At 47.5% G+C, this 18,561-nt stretch overlaps 1 protein-coding gene across 33 annotated transcripts in view; it reads left to right on the top strand.

Annotated features, from left to right (window-relative positions):
• The window catches only part of CACNA1C (calcium voltage-gated channel subunit alpha1 C), a gene marked incomplete at its 5' end in the record, with an annotated part of 660,607 nt that overhangs the window by 535,780 nt on the left and 106,266 nt on the right, over positions 1-18,561 (top strand). For all 33 annotated transcript variants that reach the window (XM_084878730.1, XM_084878732.1, XM_084878733.1 and 30 more), the window contains 3 exons: positions 4,850-4,876; positions 9,396-9,556; positions 11,061-11,286. In XM_084878730.1, the coding sequence (XP_084734856.1) occupies positions 4,850-4,876; positions 9,396-9,556; positions 11,061-11,286 (414 nt within the window). The remainder of the gene's footprint in view (positions 1-4,849; positions 4,877-9,395; positions 9,557-11,060; positions 11,287-18,561) is intronic.

Genomic DNA, 18,561 nt, shown 5'->3' with positions numbered 1-18,561 from the left:
TCCACATTTATATACCTACGCTGTGCATGTAAAATATCTGGTCACAGTACCGGAATTATAACAAGTACTTAATAAATTATGGTCTTTCCCCATCTCTCACCTCCCCACCCCCCTCAGACAATGATGGAAGGAGACTTTGTGGTGGAAGAGGCAGCATGAGGACAGGCCAGGGCCTGAGAGTGGGTGGTGGTGCGGAGGCAGTGAGAGGCTAGTTGTGAAGGAAGATGAGGTCTGGGCAAGGATTTACATGTAGTGAGAGGCTGAGATAAAGATGGTTACTGAGGGGCAGTGACAGAGAGAAAGGACCTACAATATGATATTTGAGGAGAGAAGGCAGGAGGGAGGATAAGTGATGCAGAGGAAGGAGCCATCAAAGTTTGGAGCCAGAACCTGAAAAGGATGCTGAAGTGCCCTGTGAAGCAGGCCGAGTTGAGGGACCACACAGGCAGCAGAATATGGAGGTCTGAGGTCCAGTTCCGGCTCTGGGCAGGGAGGAGTCACACGTTTGAGGTTATCAGGATAAAAACTATTCCTGAGTTCATAGATCAGAGTTGTTATTAGGAGAATGGAGGCAGAACCTTGGGACAGACACATAGAAGAATAAGAACAAGGTGAAGTGGTGTTAGGGGTACAGATATTAGCAGTTGCTTGGAAACCACTGGAGGAAGAATTTCAAGACACAGCCACCCATCTGTACACTCTGTCAGTAGTGTTCCGGGTGTGGATCTAGCAATGGTGATGCACAGCAGTCAGTAGAGCAAATTGACACCCTCTCACTAGAGCTCATAATCTGGTGTGAATTTGACATTCATAAGTAAATAAACCATTAACATTGGAGTAAGTGTTAAGAAGGAAGAGTAGCTGGAGTATGTGCTTAATGACAGGGAGGGACTTGACTTAGACTGGCAGGTTGGGAACAGCTGCTGGGGGGCGGTGGTTGACTTCAAAGACAGTATGAGACACCAGATTCACACCGGAAGAAGGAGCTCCTGTACCTCTGGGACTCACCAGGAATGGGAGTCCTGTGGTCCAGCACTGATCTGCCCTACACCTCAGCTGGCACTTCTGCTCTGAGTCTCGGTCTCCTCCTCTAGGAAAGGAAGGGCTGACCGGATGGTACCTCGGGGTGCTCTCAGCAGAGGCCAGGGGTCCTGGGAACCACTGCAGGGCTAGGACAGGAGACCACTTTCATCTCTTTCACATATTGGGCTTCCATGTAAGATTTCTGGAATAAAACACCCTATGACTTGATATTTGTGGACCATAGATCCAGCTCTCAAAGCCAACAGTCCTATAAAGAATATAGAATCAGAAACGGGCTCTGCTGAAGCAAGTCAGTGTTAGGAGTCATAGCAAATGATTTGTCAGCTCTTCCCAGAAAGTGAGCGTTAGGTGTCTAGGCACCTGCAGGACAGGACATTCAAACTAGTGAGTCACCAAGACGTCACAAACAGATTGCTGAGCAGTGCGAATCCGCAGTGGAGACTGGCATCGTAAATGTGCAATTGGCCTGCAGAACTATTTGACAGTTTTGGTAGGCTCTTTGGCCTGAGAGCAGCACTGAAAACATGACAGTGGTATGAACCAGGGTAGAGTTTGCCAAGCGGACCCAACAGAAGGCCCAGGAGTGGGGACTCTGCATGGTGTAGAAGGCAGCCCTGACATGACCATGGAGCCAAGCTGAGAACTGGACGTGAAGTGTGCATTGGCCTGGGAGCCCTGGAAGAGTGAGTGGTTGGGAAGACCCAGTGAGGGCAAAGAGGGTTCAGTGAGAGAGCAAGAGGGGTGATAGAGAAGGAGACGCTGGCCAGGGATGGGGAGCAACTGCTTTCAGTCCTAACAGCCATGGGAGGTGTTGCAGCTACAGAGGTGAGGAGGCAGTCAGATGTGTGTCAGCCTGGATAGCGACTCCAGTGCCCTCTGATTCATGTTAAAGGCAAACTGGGGCAATTCTGGCAAATGCTACTTCACACAACAGGGAGTAAACATATGGTGCTCATTACTCTAAGAAGGGGAGAGAAGCTGAAGATATAAATAGCTCCTAAGAAGTTCAAATATTCGTCAAATAATGACAAATGCAAATTGAGTAACTTAGCAAAACAGAGTATTCAAGTTTTCTCCAATTTTGAACTTCGATATCGAAGAAAATCATAGTTTCCTAGAAGGTTTGTCTTGGAAGCCTGGGCAGAGAAAATATCTTGGATTGGGTGTACCCCAAGTCAAATCCACTGGAACTGGACCTGGATGGTCTTACGTGTAAATTCTAACTTTCCTCACCTCCCTGCTCTTTAAGAATCCACTTCAAATGCTAGATAGGGTTTTTAGGATAGGATGGGATGGCTTGGCATGGCATGGCATGATGATGGCATGGAATGGAATGGAATGATGGGGAAAGCCATCAAGCTTTCTGAACAAGCTATGTATACCTCATTGGGGTTTGAAGAAGCTGGAGGCTCTACTGTTCAGTAGGAGGAAGCATTTGCCACATGAGAAACAGCCCAGAGTATGGAGTGGTATACCCTGGCTTACCCACCTAGGAGACCAGTGTGACCAGCTTTCCAAACCGTAAGCGGGTGGTTACCTCCTAGGAGGTGAAAGGCTGAAGAGCAATGGGGTCCTTCTGTTTTTGTGGAGTGGGTCCCACTGTCCATTCACACCTGTCAGGGAGAACGGAGGCATCAAGGCACTTGGGCTTTATAAGACTTCTAACTTCAGCTCTCCAAGGGCTGGGTCTCCCTGGGTCTCACACATGCCGCTTGAACAGCACTCTCCCTTCTCAAGTGCAAACACTTCTTAGGTAATATTGTGCTTAGAAGGGGATGAATGATTCAGACTCAGAAAGCCTGAAATTAAGCTCACAATCCCTTGAAATAGCAACAACACGAAAATCAGTCTCAAAGTGTGGTCCAGGGTTATACATGGGAACATGTAACTAAGTAGAAAAGAAAGTCCTGCTCCATTTCCTCCTCCTCAGAATGTGCCAGAATGCCACATAAGGACCCATAGCTGATGACCATGCCTGAACTCAGGCCTGGCCTTCACTTCCAAGTCACCCAGCCCCAATCCTCCCCTGTGTCCAATCCCCAGAGTCACTTCCTTGGGAGATGTGAACATTCAGGTTTCGGTTTCTATACATGGTGAATTTAAGAACATAATTTTCTTATGACTCCCTTGGACTGCCAGAGAGAGCCTTGTGGAGAAGGGGCTGTGGTCTGTACTGACGGGCACTGCAGAGGGTCATGGAGACGTTTCAGAAAGAAGGCCGAGGGCTGGCCAAGTTCTAGGGACAAAGCCTCAGAGATCATGATCATCTGCATTGGCTTCTGCAAGAGTGAGAACTGCCCAAAAGCAAGCCCTGGGAAGGCTAAAGGTGCCACGCTCAGCCCAGCCCTGCTGGAGAACAGAGCGCCCTGGACGCCCCGCCACCCAATTAGCACCTGGAAAACATTTGTTTCCCCATTAAACTGTGACTCTAAATAAAATGCTGCCCAGGCTCCCTCTCCCCCTCCCACACGCTTTGTTAACATGTGATTAAACCCTCCAGCCCTGGCAGGCAGTCTTCGGAGGCGGGAAAAGGTTATTAGCTAACGGTTCAGAGCAGTAAAGGCACTTGGCTCAGATTCTCGGTGCCCAGAGATATAATTATCTCATGCTCGATGGCTTTGCCACCTGTCACATCTTCTGGTTTAATTTTTTTAAATAAAAGACAATGAGAGGGGTTGTTTTCTTGCTATGCAACAGAGCGTGCTTTGTGCTGAGCTGTATGACACAGGCCTGCAGCAGTTGCCTCGCAAGTCCCTGCTCCTGTTTTCTCTTGGCATCTCTCTGTCTCTCCTGCTCTCTCCATCCCTTTGCCACCTCCAACTTGCATTTTGTGTCTCTCTGTGCATCCACCTGCAAGCTCTCCAGCGTTTGTTTGCTCCCTGGACACCAAGCCTTTCTAACCCATTGCCTTCAAGTTTCTGTCTCAAGTGCTTACACTGTCCCTCTCTTTCTCTCTCTCCATATGTTTATCTCCCTTCCTTCCTCTCTTCTTCCTTCTCTCTTCTCCCATCCTGCCTCCATCCAACCCCCCTGAACTCCCCTATGTGAACTAGGTGGTCTCAGGACCTCCTTGAAGGTTCACCTTTCAACGGACCCTCCCATACAGTGACCCTTCGAGTCAGCCAGCAGCACACCTGCCCGGTGCTCCTGTCCAGAGTCCCCCAGGCTTCAGGGCTGCACTTGGCTGCCAGCATGCTGCTTTCTCCTCGGGGCCCATGGCTTCCTTTAGGCCCCGGTTGCTGCCCTCGCCAAGACTGTAATGCGTTTCAGTGCCCAGCTGGCTCCTGTGCTCCTCTTCACTTCATAGCCAGTGTTTGCCAGGCTCCTGTTCAGACGGCAGAGGGGTCTCCCCAATGTGGTTCTGCCATGGTCTCTGGCTGGTGAGACCCTCCACCTGCTGGAGAGACTTCCCTGCCCTGTCCAGCCCTTCCCAAGGTGCCTCCCCGTCCTGTAAGGCCCTTCCCAAGGTGCAGCTTTCTAACATACTGTCTAACCTGACCTCATGGAACCTCATGGTAGATGCTGGTTATCTGAGAGAACCGGGCTCTCCCGCTCCACTCAGAAGAAACTGGATTTGTAGACTTGTCAGTGGGACAGGCCTCAGTCTCCACATTCAAACACACAAGCACACCAGAAGATGCTCACAAATAGGTTCTCTCTTCAGAGTTGTTCTAAGTCACAGCACACATCCATCGGGTGCCCACAGATAGTCAGCAGGGGACATCGACTTCCCTGGCATGGCTGAACACCTTTGAAATGGGAGGAAACGTGTGTCATCTGCTAAAGTCCCCCTTTTCTCTTTCAGCCACCGGATCTCCAAGTCGAAGTTCAGGTAAGTGCAGTACATGCGGCTCTTCCTTCCCTCTGCAAGCCAGCTCTATCCCAGTGCCCTTCCAGGGGGTGGACGAGTTGGTGGTGTTCTTCAAAGGGGGAACCGCCCTCTTTTGTATGGCTGTCAAGAAGAGGTTTGAGGTTATATCAAGCAAATAATCCAGGGGTTGATATGTGTTGAATTATCTTTATCCATCAGTCTTTTTGGCAGCGCCATCCCAAGGAAGCTGTGAAGCCTAGTGTGCCCCCTCCCTTATAAGATGAAGTCCAGTTAAAATCACTGTCATGTGGTTGTTTGCTGCTGCTCTGATGCTTCAGGTCCAGGGGGCACAGCGAGACATGAGCTTCAAGGGTTTGGGAAGCACACAGGATCACCACATGGCTGGCTCCGAACTTTCCACAGGGACTATGGTCTTCAGCCCCCTCTGCCTTTCCAATCTCACCTTCCTCACTCCCCTGCACATAACCTTTGTTCCAACCCATGGAACTTGCATTTACTGGAATGTTCCCTGTCCTCTCGTACATCAGGGCCTTTGCCTGGAACCTCTCTTCTACCTGAATCACTGTGTCCCCAGGTCTTTATTTGGAGAACTCGGACTTCTTAAGAGCCTCAAGTGTCAAACTGCAAAAATGTCTGCAAACTCCCCAGGGGAAGTTATTCACCTCCCTCCATTCCCACAGTGCTTTGCTCTTAACTCTATCACAGCACTTACCATACTACACACCAGTTATTGGCTCACAGGCCTGTTGCCTTCAATAGGTTCTGCATGCTCCAGAGGTATTACTTCCTGGGAGTAGCTGAGTGCCAGCCCAGTGGTAGGCTGTTCGCACATGTGTATACTAAGGTGCAAGAAAAATGTGTCTGCACTTCCTGGTGTCTGATTGTGGCAGCCAGTACTGAATGGAAGAATACAGGAGAAGAGCAAGGAAATACAAGGGAAAATGGAGAGAGAACTTTTGCAACTCAGAAGTAACCTTGTAGACAGTGAAGAGCCTGTTTTACTCCGAAAAAGAAATTTTTTTCTCTAAATTTTGAATTTTACAAAGATCAAAGCATTCCTGATCATTTACTCAGTTTAACAATGACAAATAATGGAAGTTGAGCTTAAAAACTGGCCTACTCTATTTGCAAAACTGAATATACAAAGTTACAGTTTATTTAAAAGAAATATTAGAACAGAGCTTTTAGGGAAAATTCTGCAAATTAGTGACTTATAATATTAGGAATTAATTACAATAAGGAATTTTGCAACATTTGGGACTTACTGTCCAGAATAGGGTTTAAATAGTTATGGAACAAGTGATTCAGAAAGTCTTATGCAATTTAAAGGGATTTATCAGATAACCTGTTGGAGTTTCCAGATCTCCATTTTGCAGAGTTCTGAAGTGGGTCCCATGGGGTTTCTAGAATTTTGGAGGACTATCTGCCCCATGTTCAGTGAAATGTGCCTCCAATGTTCCCTTTACTTCTTCTGTCCCAGATGCATCAAGGCACCCATATTTGTCCCCATCTCTAATAGTCCATTTTTAAGTTACTTAGATATAAAATAATTAAATTTAATGATTTTTCTGTGTTGCTTGTCCTCAGTTCTGTAGCCACTAGAAAAAGCCTGAAGTGTCCATCACTTTGACGTTATCTAATATTCTAGATGACTGTCAAAAATTATGGGCCAAGCAAACTCTCAGGAGCACGGCCTTCTCCTCACACCCTCCCTCTTCCCTGGGTCTCAAGAGCCCCGAGGCCCAATGCTTGTCTCCAAGGAGCTTGTCTCCAGCCTGTAAGAGCTTGTAAGATGGACGGCGTGTACTGTGAGTCTACAACAAAGTGCAAGACAGCCCCTTCCCCTAAGCACTGCTGATCCCATTGGAGATACATGCAGTGCCAGATAACTGGGAAGGCGTTTCCTGTGGGAACCATTTCTGGTTCCTCTGTGACTGGCTAGGATGCCCATTGATGTGCTCTGTTGACCCAACTTGGCACTAATCATGTCTGTGATTGCTTGCTGAGTGGTCTGTGCACAACGTGAGTTTTATGCAGACAGAGGCCGTGTCTATCATGGTAACTGTTGAATATCTAGTGCCTGGTCCACGAAGTTCAGTAAGTACTTCTTGGATATATAACCAAACAGTGATGCTGACAATGAGTCTGACAGGAGTTCTAAACCTGAGAAGACTAGAAAAGTACTCCAGGGAGATGCTGGGATGGATATGACATAGAAAGGGAGGGTTTGACCGTGGGGTCACAGTCCATGTGGAAAGGCCAGAACAGGGCGCATCCTGGGAAGAGGTGAGGAGGATCTGAGGTGAGGAGGATCTGAGGTGAGTGAAATTTCTTAGGGGAATACAGTGCAGTAGAAATGGGTTAGACACAGTCATATCCATCCTTCTCTCCCAGGTCTACATATGGAAAGTTCTATTTCTGAGAAAATGACTTTCCCAGTTAATACGAAGGGAATGTAAACAGCAGGCACATTTCTCCTCCCTGTTTTATCATTTAATTTCTATATCCTCCATGCATATGTAAACACAAATAGATTCACACATTCTAATAAACCATTGCATTTATTATACAGTAGGAAGCGTTACTAGGAAACCAGTTGTCAAGCAAAGCTATATTTTGAAGAGTGGGAGGTGTATAATTATCTTTAAATACTTTCTTGGGTTAGTAATTACCCCACCCCCACCCCAGCTCAAATCCACGTGACTTTTGTGAATGGCTATGCAGGGGAACGGCAAGACTTAGGGATACCACCTGCCCATGGCAGCCTCTCCTTCAGGGGTTTGAGCAGAGCATTCCCAGACCCATGGGCAGGCCTGACCATGTCACCTCCGCAGCCACTAACCCCGACCCCGGGTAAAGAGGAATTTAATCTAAGTTCTCGGCATAAACTGACTCGGAATCGGCTCCTAACATGTAAAAAAAAAAAAAAAGCAAACTTGATTCCTTTGGACTCTGCATACAAGCATCAGTGACTTCTGTAACATGACATGGTATCTAAAACATTTTTTGAAACTACGGTTTAAGCTATTTAAGATCCGATATGACTTTGTCCTGAAAATTCATTTCTCAGGGGGGGAAAAATGTGTTACCAAATTTCTCCACAATAGTAATAACCACAGTAATGAGAGAATCAAAGTCCCACCCAGGTGAGAAAGACGCCTCCATACCAAGGTCTGGCCGCCTCCAAAAGCGGCAGCTCTCTAAGCACCAACCACCCGGGACTTAGTCCCCTTCCTTTACCCCTCTGTTCGCCCTCTCGTGTCCTCCCACTTACCCAGGGTGGGAAGTGCCTTTGGAAACTATAATTTTCTGACCCGAGCCATTTCTTCCCTGTGTAGTGACGTTTCCCTGGGTAGCAGGTAAGTGTCCTCCACAAAGGGGAGGTGCTCACTGGAGCCGGCATTCCAGCACTCAGTGAAAATAGGGGCCAGATCAGAACATGACCCAGTGAACCCTCCCTGCTCCTCCCTCCCTGCTCTGCAAGCCAAAAAACGAGGTTCTCCCTGTGGTTCTGAGGAAACCACACGCTTCCCAGAGGCCCTGCCCACTTCTCTAATCTCGTTGTATCAGGATTTGGTAAAGGGTTGTCGAGGGACAGTAGGTAGAAGTAATCTGGGATGAGTGAAGGGATCATAAACAGCAGAGGTTCCCTCCCTGGAAACTTAGAATACAGGTGTGAGTGCAGATGTTCATGGACATTGCTCCACGATTCTGCTCTGTTTCTCACCTGCCTTCTCTATTACCCAAACCATCTTCATTTCTCCCCATCTTCCACTGCTGCTGGCTCTCTCTATAGTACCTGCCAGCCCCTCAACTGGATTTCCGGAGCTGAGCTCCCCAAGCAACCTCCCTGCCCAGAGCACAGAGCACTGTTTCTCTGTGTCGGTACCTTCCTGGCTAGAAAGACCACTCTCCCAGTCACCCCAGCTAGAAATGCCGGCTCTCCCTTCCATACCTTTCTCCACCCCTTTCTCTCTTACCCTGCACATCCAGGCAGGCTCAAAGGCCTATTGGTTTTGCCTCCAAAATTCATATTAATTCAGTGTCCTCTTTTCCATGAATAAAGCTACTGCCTTCCTCCTCTTCAGCCTGGACGGCTGAGAGAGCATTCTTCCCACTGCTCCTTGAGTAGAAGTTGACAGAGTTGTTGTTTGTGTTCATTGTTTTATTTTTAAATCAAGCCTCATCATATCATTCTCCCTCTCGAAGTCCTTAGCATGGCCCTCTGTGTGGCCCTCCCAAGAATCCTCTGCCTTCTGTCGGTTGCAGTGCAGGCACTTGTTCAACGTTTGGTCTCAGAGTTACACATGCAGCTGCATATTTTTTCTGCATTGAGAGGATGAAATTAGGGGTGCGCTTTAAACACGCCACCATGGAATTACAAGATGTGATGTGTTTGCTTGGGTTCATCTAACGTAGTGGTTCTCGGTCATGCTTACACAGTGGAATAATGTAGGGAAATCTGAATTTCATAGCCCTCCCACCCTTCTCTCTTCACCGTCCTGCCGCCCCTTTCCAGTCGCTACTGGCGCCGGTGGAATCGGTTCTGCAGAAGGAAGTGTCGTGCCGCAGTCAAGTCCAATGTCTTCTACTGGCTGGTGATTTTCCTGGTGTTCCTCAACACACTCACCATTGCCTCGGAGCATTACAACCAGCCGCACTGGCTCACAGAAGTCCAAGGTGAGAAGCAGCCTCTGGCGCCATCCTGGTTTACTTTAGCACAAGCATGTCAAACTCAAAGGCTAACACGGGCCAAATAAGCAAGGCATGCAGCCTGCGGGCCGAGAGTTTGACATGCTTGAATCCCAAAAAGTGAGCCATCACATGCAGAAGATGGATGGGAAAGTGTCCAGGGGCCGGGACTCTTTGCTGGGGTCACCAAGGGCCTGGCAGCTCAAAAGCCCCACAGTAAAATGCACACCTCATGGTAAACAAGCGGGGCTCACCTGGCTGGGTCCATGCCATCTGCCTGCCCCCACAGTCACTGTTGGGCCCAGGTGACATGGACACATGCTGCACCTGGTTTGGCTCTCTCAGACCCTTGGCTGCCGACTTCCCAGAATGGGTTTTCAATCCTTTAGCTTTCCTGTTGCCTGCAGGTATAGGTGGCGGTAAGTCCAGGTGCGCTGCACACGTAAGGATGAGGTGAGCAAAAACGTAGGGTGAAGGGCAGCAGTGGCCTGAACACGGGGAGCCTCCTCGGCGGGTAGTTAGTGCCCAGTCCCCAGAGCAACCCCTCAAAGAGGCCCTCGCTGGCCAGGGCCTCAGCACCGCCCCCGGTATCAGGCAGATCAGGGTGCACTCCAGACTCCCATGGCCTGGCTTCGCCTCTTGGCTTATTGGTTTGGGTGGAGTACTCATCTCTCTGAACCTCACTTCTTATATCTGGAACATGGGCACTAATACCCTCAGAGCTGCTGTGAGGAGAAAGAAAGTAAGGCTGCAAAGCTTTTGTAGTAGATATAGTGCCCCCGCCCCCTTATTCTCAGTTTCACTTTCTAAGGTTTCAGTTACCTGTGGTCAATCGTGATCTGAAAATATTAAATGGAAAATTCCAAAAATAATTGCAGCTAGTTGGTTAGAGCATCACCCCATGCAATGGAGGATCGCAGGTTAATTTCTGGTGGAGGGCAGGCATCTGGGTTGCAGGTTGGATCCCCAGCCCCAGTGGTAGCATGTGTGGGAGGCAACCAATCAATGTGTCTCTCTCACAACAATGTTTCTCTCTCTCTCTCTCCCCACTCTGCCCCCCTCCCTTTCCACTCTCTATAAAAATCAATGGAAAAATACCCTCAGGCAAAGATTAACAAAAATAAAAAAATAAAATTGCACACTGTTCTGAGTAGTATTGTGAAGCCTCCACTGTCCGAGTGTGAATGTACAGGAAAAACAGTGAACATAGGGTTCAGTACTATCTCCGGTTTCAGTCATCCATTGGGAGACTGGGACTATATCTCCTGTAGATAAGGGAGATGCTTTACTTGGTAAATGGATACCTCTTTCCCATCAATTTGGCCCTACCTGTTCTGTCTTGGTGGCTGTGGATGGGAGAGGTGTCCTGGCTGGGAAGGGAGAATTTGTTTTTTTTTTCAGTGCTGATTATTACTGTGTTTTCTTCCTCCTCCTTCCCATATCCCCTCCTCTTGCACCTATTTGGATCCCATCCCACTCCCGGACCTGCCAGACACGGCCAACAAGGCGCTCCTGGCCCTGTTCACCGCGGAGATGCTGCTGAAGATGTACAGCCTGGGCCTGCAGGCCTACTTCGTGTCCCTCTTCAACCGCTTCGACTGCTTCATCGTGTGCGGGGGCATCCTGGAGACCATCCTGGTGGAGACCAAGGTCATGTCCCCATTGGGCATCTCTGTGCTGAGATGTGTTCGGCTCCTGAGGATATTTAAAATCACCAGGTATTGCCCTCCATTCACGGGACTCAGGGAGATGGCCTGGAGGGCAGGGAGGCGGAAAGGCCTGGGCGGGAGAGCTGCTGCTGTTCCCAGAGGGGTCCGCCCTTGGCTCCATCAGGGAGGCAGCTTTGATTCACTGTACATAGCATATCACTTAGAAGGCCCTTTGACTGCTTCTCCCAGAGACTCACTCATTGCTCTAAGCAAATTTGGGATTTGCTCAGCCACATACAGGAAGCCCTGGCGACTTCAAGATGGCATTGGGACCCCGTCTCCTGTTTGCTTTGCCAACCTGAGGCCTGCCCGCCACCCCAAGGTCACAAGGTGGCTCTTGGAGATTGAGCCTTCCTATTGGAATCTGAGGCAAGCAGGAGGGGAACAACGGGGACACCCACCCCATTCAGCCAGCTCTCCCGGGAATCTCCCCCAGCTCTGTTCTCGTGACCCCCCAACTGTGAGAGACAGAAACGCAGTCGAGCAGGTGCAGGCTTGGTTCCAAGGGCCTTTAACTGAAGAAGGGCCGTGGACATTGTGCCACAGAGGGCTTTCATCCCTCCTTCCCCACACTCACCCTCTGTCTGTCTGTCTGTCCACAGGTTCCGCAGTGATTCCCATGCAGATGACAGGCAGGGCAGGGGTCGGGAGTGGGAAGCATATTCTAGGACAATCATTTTCAACTGAGTTTGACCCATTTGGGATGTTGAAATCAGTTTATTGGATCACAACCATCATTTTTAAACAGCTTTATTAAGATGTAATTAACATACTTATAAATCACCTCTTTATACAATTCATTTTTTATATATGTTCAGAGTTTTGCAACCATCAGCACTGTCTGGTTTTAGACCATTTTTATCACCCCAAAAAGAGGTCCCATACCCATTCCTCATCCCTCACTTTCCTCCCAGAAGCAATTACTCATTGACTCTCTGTCCCTGGAGGTCTGCCTATTGTGAGCAATGACCTGTGTGGACCATACAGTGCATGGTGTTTAGCTTCTTTCACTTGGCGGGATGGTCTCCCGTTTATCCCACTTGGTAGGATGGAAAATACTCCATTCCTTTCTTGGCTGAATAGCATGCCATTATATAGACATATGCCCCGTTTTGTGTATTCATTCCTTGCTTGGTGGACATTTGGTTTATGTCTACCTTTTGGCCACTATGAATAATGCAACTATGAGTAACTGATGTTCTAGTTTTTGGTATGGTGCATGTTTCCATTTCTCTTGGATATATGCTTAGCAGTGGACTATTCAGGTCATTTAAAAACTCTGTGTTTAAGGTTTTGAGGAAACACCAAACTGTTTTCCAGAGACTAGGCCGTTTTACATTCCCATCAGTGATGTATAAAGGTTCCAATTTCTCCACATTCTCGCTTTTCATGAAAGAGCAAAATAGAGTAAGAAAACATCAGAAGGCCTCACATGAACGCATGCGTTTTTCAAAATCTTTGAGATCTACACCTGAGTTGCAGTATAATATATATTCCTCACTGTGGGTTGTGGTCAGCCCATGTCAGAGCATGTGGAAGGAAGCAAGTCCCTCTCCGGAAGAATCCGCTGTGGGCCTGGCTGACAGCAGGCGCATGGTGACCGTCGTCAGGGTTGTGTTAGAGGAAGGGGGGTGAGTCTCTCCCATTCAGGGCCCTGGAGTTAGGCAGATCCTGCTCAGAGTGTTCTGAACAACATCCCGAGGTGTTACTGTTCTCTGTAAAGGGTTCTCAGCAGGCACCTCGCACAAGCTTGCTTGTTCCTGTGGTGGTGTTGGGGGTCAAATGGGAGAAGGATGTAAAGTGATCACTTCAGGCAGAAGAGTGCCAGGCTGAGGAGACACATCCGGAGCATTTATTATTAACCTAATTGTAACTGTTATTATCAGAGAACACAGCCTACACATACATACTCTCTTACTTTTGTTTCTCCAACATGTAATACTGTGACAAGCCCTGCTGTGGGACCTGGGAACAGGAGGGGAAGGTTTAGTACCAGAAAATAGACTGAAAGTGCATGCAGAATTTAAATCCACAAGTTTGACACTCCCAAGCAAACTACGTCCCCCCCCCCCCCCCAAAAAAAAAAAAGCTCTTTATAAATGTCCTGAATGTCTTGGCATTTCAAAAATTCTTGGTTTAAAATAAAAGTAGAAATATAGTAACAATCATTGTTAACGTGCATTGAGGCTGGCTCTGTGATGAGAGTGTGACTGAACTCAAGTGCATTTGCTCCTCACAATTACCTGTAAGAGAAGGTGCGGATACGCCATATGATCATTATTCCCATTTTGCAGATGAGAAAACTGTGGCTTAGAGTTAAGTCACTTTCCCAAGGCCACACAAACTGCTAAGGGGCAGAGCGGGATTAAAAGGCATGCTGGCCATGGCCGGCACGGCCCAGTGGTTAGAGCATCAGCCTGTGTACCGGAGGGTCCTGGGTTCAATGCCTAGTCAAGGGCATTGAACCTGAGTTGCAGGTTCATTCCCTGGCCACCGTCAGAACCCGCATGGGAGGCAACCAATTGAAGTGTCTCTCTCACATCGATGTTTCTCTTCTCCCCCACCTCTCTTTCTCTTTCCCCCTTCCTCCCTCCTTTCTACTCTTTCTAAAAAATCAATAAGAAAAAATATCCTCAAGCGAGGATTAACAAAACAAACAAACAAAAAAAAAGGCACCTCTGTGTGCCTGGCTTCTGGTTCTGTGCAGTTCATGACCATGAACTCAAAGTTGACAGCTAAACTGTCTTGTCTGTGTCCCTGAGACAGAACTTATGGGACGTAGCATACTGATACTTGTTATATAGTTGCTGATTTTACTTTCTCCTCCTAGGGTCTGGTGATAGCTATTTTTAATTTGCAGTTTCTAGGACCTCTTAAATAATTTTCAAAGTCCATGTGTTTGGGGGTTTTGTTTTTGTTTTGCTTTGTTTTAATTTCTATATAAAAGAACTTTGCTTTTAGATATTGTCATAGCATCTTCAAGAGATTTAACATTCATTCTATTTTTAATCAATGATTTATCTATTTATAATCTGGTACTATTGCCAAGAAATTATTTTTTAACTCTATCTTTATTGGAGAGCCTCCCATAGTTGCTCCATGAGAAAGATTAGTGTTATTTTCAGATCTCTATAAACAGAATAATTTCATTATCTAATTGGAAGCTTTGGCAGAGGCCATCATCTTCCTGTTTTCCAGTCTCCAAACCCTCTGGGGGCTTCTGGAAAACAACAACAAGACTAACTATGCAGGGGAATCCCATGATCCCTCTGAACCTTGTCCCTAATGCACTCCAGAGGCCAAGAAAAGGCCTATGACGTGGCCTGGGGTGGGCGCTGGGCCTTCAGGCGGGTCATCTGTGCGTGGTCCTGCCACCAAACAAGATTCTTTTACAATCTCTCAGAGAAGACTTTGCAATGTCTCACTACTGTTCACAGTGTGTTCTGAATCAGTGATTGTGATTCTCATACTTAGTTGAACTCGTTAGGAGGTCTCATTAAAGACCCACCTCTAGGGATTTTGACCAGCCAATGGGCAGTTCGTGCTGGTGGTCCAGAGACCTCGCTTTGAGAAACACTGGCCTAATTTTCTGCTGCTGTCCCTTGTCCACTTTTTGCCTAAAAGGTAAACCTTTCTATGTAATTGGAAACCTTGATTTATTTTTCCCCCTAACCCAAGTATATCTTTTTATTGATTTTAGAGAGAGGCAGGGAGAGAGAGAGAAACATTGATGTGAGAGAAAAGCATCAATTGGTTGCCTTCATCCATTTAAGGATACTTGTATCTCCGTCCCTCTCTTGCTCTGAGTCTGTCTCTGGCTTGAGTCCTATGGAATTCTCCCTTCTCTCCAATGACAGAAAGTGGCCTGAGCCTTGTTTGAACTGGAACTTTCATCTTGTGATCCTTTAGTTCAAATAGCTCAGGGCTGGAACTTTTTCATTCTAGGTACAGAGCATCAGGCTCGCTTTAAATGAAAGACCTTCCCAGTAACAGTACCAATAGCTCTGCGTGCTTTGCAAACGCTCTACCCTACCTCCCCTCTGTCTCACACAGGGCCAAAACTAAATTTGTCCTGAGTGGTAAAAAAAAAGAAAGAAAGAAAGAAAGAAAGAAAGAAAGAAAGAAAGAAAGAAAGAAAGAAAGAAAGAAAGAAAGAGAAAGGAAGGAAGGAAGGAAGGAAGGAAGGAAGGAAGGAAGGAAGGAAGGCAGGCAGGAAGGAAGGAAGGAAGGAAGGAAGGAAGGAAAGAAAGAGAAAGAAAGAAAGAAAGAAAGAAAGAAAGAAAGAAAGAAAGAAAGAAAGAAAGAGAAAGGAAGGAAGGAAGGAAGGGAGGGAGGGAGGGAGGGAGGGAGGGAGGGAGGGAGGGAGGGAGGAAGGAAGGAAGGAAGGAAGGAAGGAAGGAAGGAAGGAAGGAAGAAAAAAAATCTCCTTGTGTTGGTGGCAATGATCTATTGTGGCATGCTTATAAAGCAAATTTCAGTGTGTAGTATGGGCATCTGTACACCATCTCAAGAATGGGAGGGGGAGGCAGGAAAGGGGGAAAGGATTCAGTCATGTGAGAAACCCTGGGGAAGCAGGTTCATCAGTGAGGAGCTCGGTCTTGCCCTAGCCTCTCCTTGCACCATCCACAGGGATATCAGGACTCAAACCAGGAACAGGCTCGGAGCAGGAGAGGGAGGGAGATACAAGTACCCCTGAACACATGGTGGCAACTTAAACCCAGGGAGGTAACAAAGGTGAAGCCAGGGTCAGCAAGTGAGAGAATTTAGGTAAAGAAAAAACGGTCAGATCGGGGGCGGGAGGGGGGGGCGGGGGGGGGGAGACTCCTGTATTGTGACATGCCCCCGCTTTAAAGGGAAGGGGAAGGCAGTGGGCTGGGGCTGGCGGGGGATGGGTGGGCAAAGACACACTTTGGAGGCAGTGATTCAGAGCCTCCGAAGGACTGAAAAGGAAAATTTTCAAGGATGTCTGTGCAGGTGGCGTGTCTGAGGATGGGTGGCATGTGCTTTGGGGCTATGTCCCTGCGGTCTGGTGTGCGGTGTTCTTGGCGGGAGGGCGCTGAGTTCTCCTGGGCTCCTCTCCGAGGTCCAGGACATTCACACTTGGTTCTGCAGCTGCTCTTTCCTTTTTGGTGTGTGAGTATGTTTCATACTTTTAATGAATTATGATAAAAGCCGCAGTGGATTGTGAGTATGCCATTAACCTCTCTAGTTTACCACCAGCTAATGTTCCTCTGAGCCCGCACAGCACCAGACCTCAGGCCAGGGCTGTAATGGCCGTCAAGAACCAGACTGACGCTAGGGAGAGGGCCTGAGGGTCTGGAAGGGCTGCCCACAACTTTGCCTAAATGGTATTTCATGCCACCCTTCCCGGAGGCTGCCCAGGCCCTCCATATCTCAGCAGATAAGATGTCTCTTACATCTTACCTGCTACCAGCTCAGGCATGCCCAGCCCCAACTCTGCTTCTCTTCTGAGCCCTGGGTGTCCTTTGCCACAGTGCCTCATTAGCAATCTCTTTGTCTTGGTCTCAGAGCCCCTCACATGCACATGAAGGACGGACAGGCTTCTGTTCAACACGCTGGGCACCCTCATGATGTTTGAAGGAACAAAGGTGCAGGTGGCAGCCCAGTGCGGGCGAACCCCACCCTGCCCGGGTTGAACGGGAAACAACAGGGGTTTGAAGGCAAACAGCACAAACATGATCTACATGTATACATTTTGGGGGGACATCCTACAGTTTGACATCTGATCTGGCAGTGGAACCGTCAGGAATCTCAGACACTTGACCCAAAGATTTAGGGAAAGAAATGGTATGGGGGAGGTACAAATTGCCACTCATAACTGTTGGGCAGTCCCACCACCACCCCATCTGTTCCCCACCACACACACACCTCGTCCCCCTGCCTTTCCCACCTTAATCTACATCGACACATTTCCTCTGACCGCTAGAAATTCTCATTATAAATATGCTCTAAAATTCTGGTTTCTAAACATTAGTTGACCCAACAAATGCTGGAGTGGTCGCAAGAGAATCACGCGAGACCCAGAGCCAGAGAGTATGATGTCATGGTTCCCGGGGGTCCTGGAAATCAGTGTTTAAGAAACACGATCACTGTTCTCAGTGGTTTCCTCTCCAGCACGTTTGGGAATGCTGCTCAGACATAAACGGGATGGGCAGTCTAGCCCTAGAAAGGCTCTCTCACTTCTTGTTTAAACAAAACAATGACTACAACTTCCAGCCTATGGGGACCCCAGGCAGTCCGCCACATGTCCTGGGTTACACAGACTTTATCTGGGGACAGTGATGGAGAAAACAGGAGAACAGAACTTCTGGTTCCAGCCCTCAAGAACTCAGAGCCAATTCTGGTGAGACGAGACTGTCACAATGAAAACACTCATTGCATTTGTAGAACAGATGCAACTAAATGTATGATGTTCTAAAAACAGAGGGTGAATGACTGGCCCAACTTGGAAGGAGAAAGGAGCATCAAAGGAGTTCATATTGACATTCAAACTGTAGTTCCATTTGTTTATTTTTTCCTTTGTTTCCCTTGCTCAAGGAGATATAGCAGAAAAATATTGCTATGATAAATGTCTGAGATTTTGCTATGTTTTATGATTTGGGTCCAACATTTATGGTTTTGAGTCTAACATTTAAGTCTTTAATCCATTTTGAGTTTATTCTTGTGTGTGGTGTAAGAAGGTAATCTAGTTTCATTTACTTTGCACATTATCTGTCCAATTTTCCCAACACCATTTGTTGAATAGATTATCTAATTTGAAAGAATATATGCACCCCAATGTTCATTGCAGTGTTATTTACAAAAGTCAAGATTTGGAAGCAGCCCAAGAGTCCATCAGTAGATGAGTAGATAAAAAATCTGTGGCACATTTGCACAATGGAATACTACTCAGCCATGGGATAGCATGAATGGACATGGAGAACATAATGCTAAGTGAACTAAGCCAGTTAAAAAAAGACAAGTGCCACATGATTTCACTCATCTGTGGGATTTAATGAACAAACTGAATTAACAAGCAAATGGAGACAGACTCGTAGATAGATAGCAGGCAGACAGCTCTGGTGTGAGAGCGGGATGTTGTCAGAGTGGATGGATTGAGCAAAAGAGAAAGAAAAAGAACTCATGGACACAGACAACAGTGTGATGACTGTTGGGGTGAAGGGGAGAGGAGTGGGTAGAGGTCAAAGAGGGTACAAGGAGGATAAATGGTGATGGTGATGAAAAAATAAAATAAAGAAAACATAAAATAAATGCAGATGTCTG

Source organism: Pipistrellus hanaki, assembly GCF_964339955.1.
Source record: "Pipistrellus hanaki genome assembly, chromosome: 3".
Lineage (NCBI taxonomy): Eukaryota > Metazoa > Chordata > Mammalia > Chiroptera > Vespertilionidae > Pipistrellus > Pipistrellus hanaki.
The sequence above is the reverse complement of the archived record's forward strand: the minus strand, read 5'-3'. Positions and strand labels throughout refer to the sequence as shown.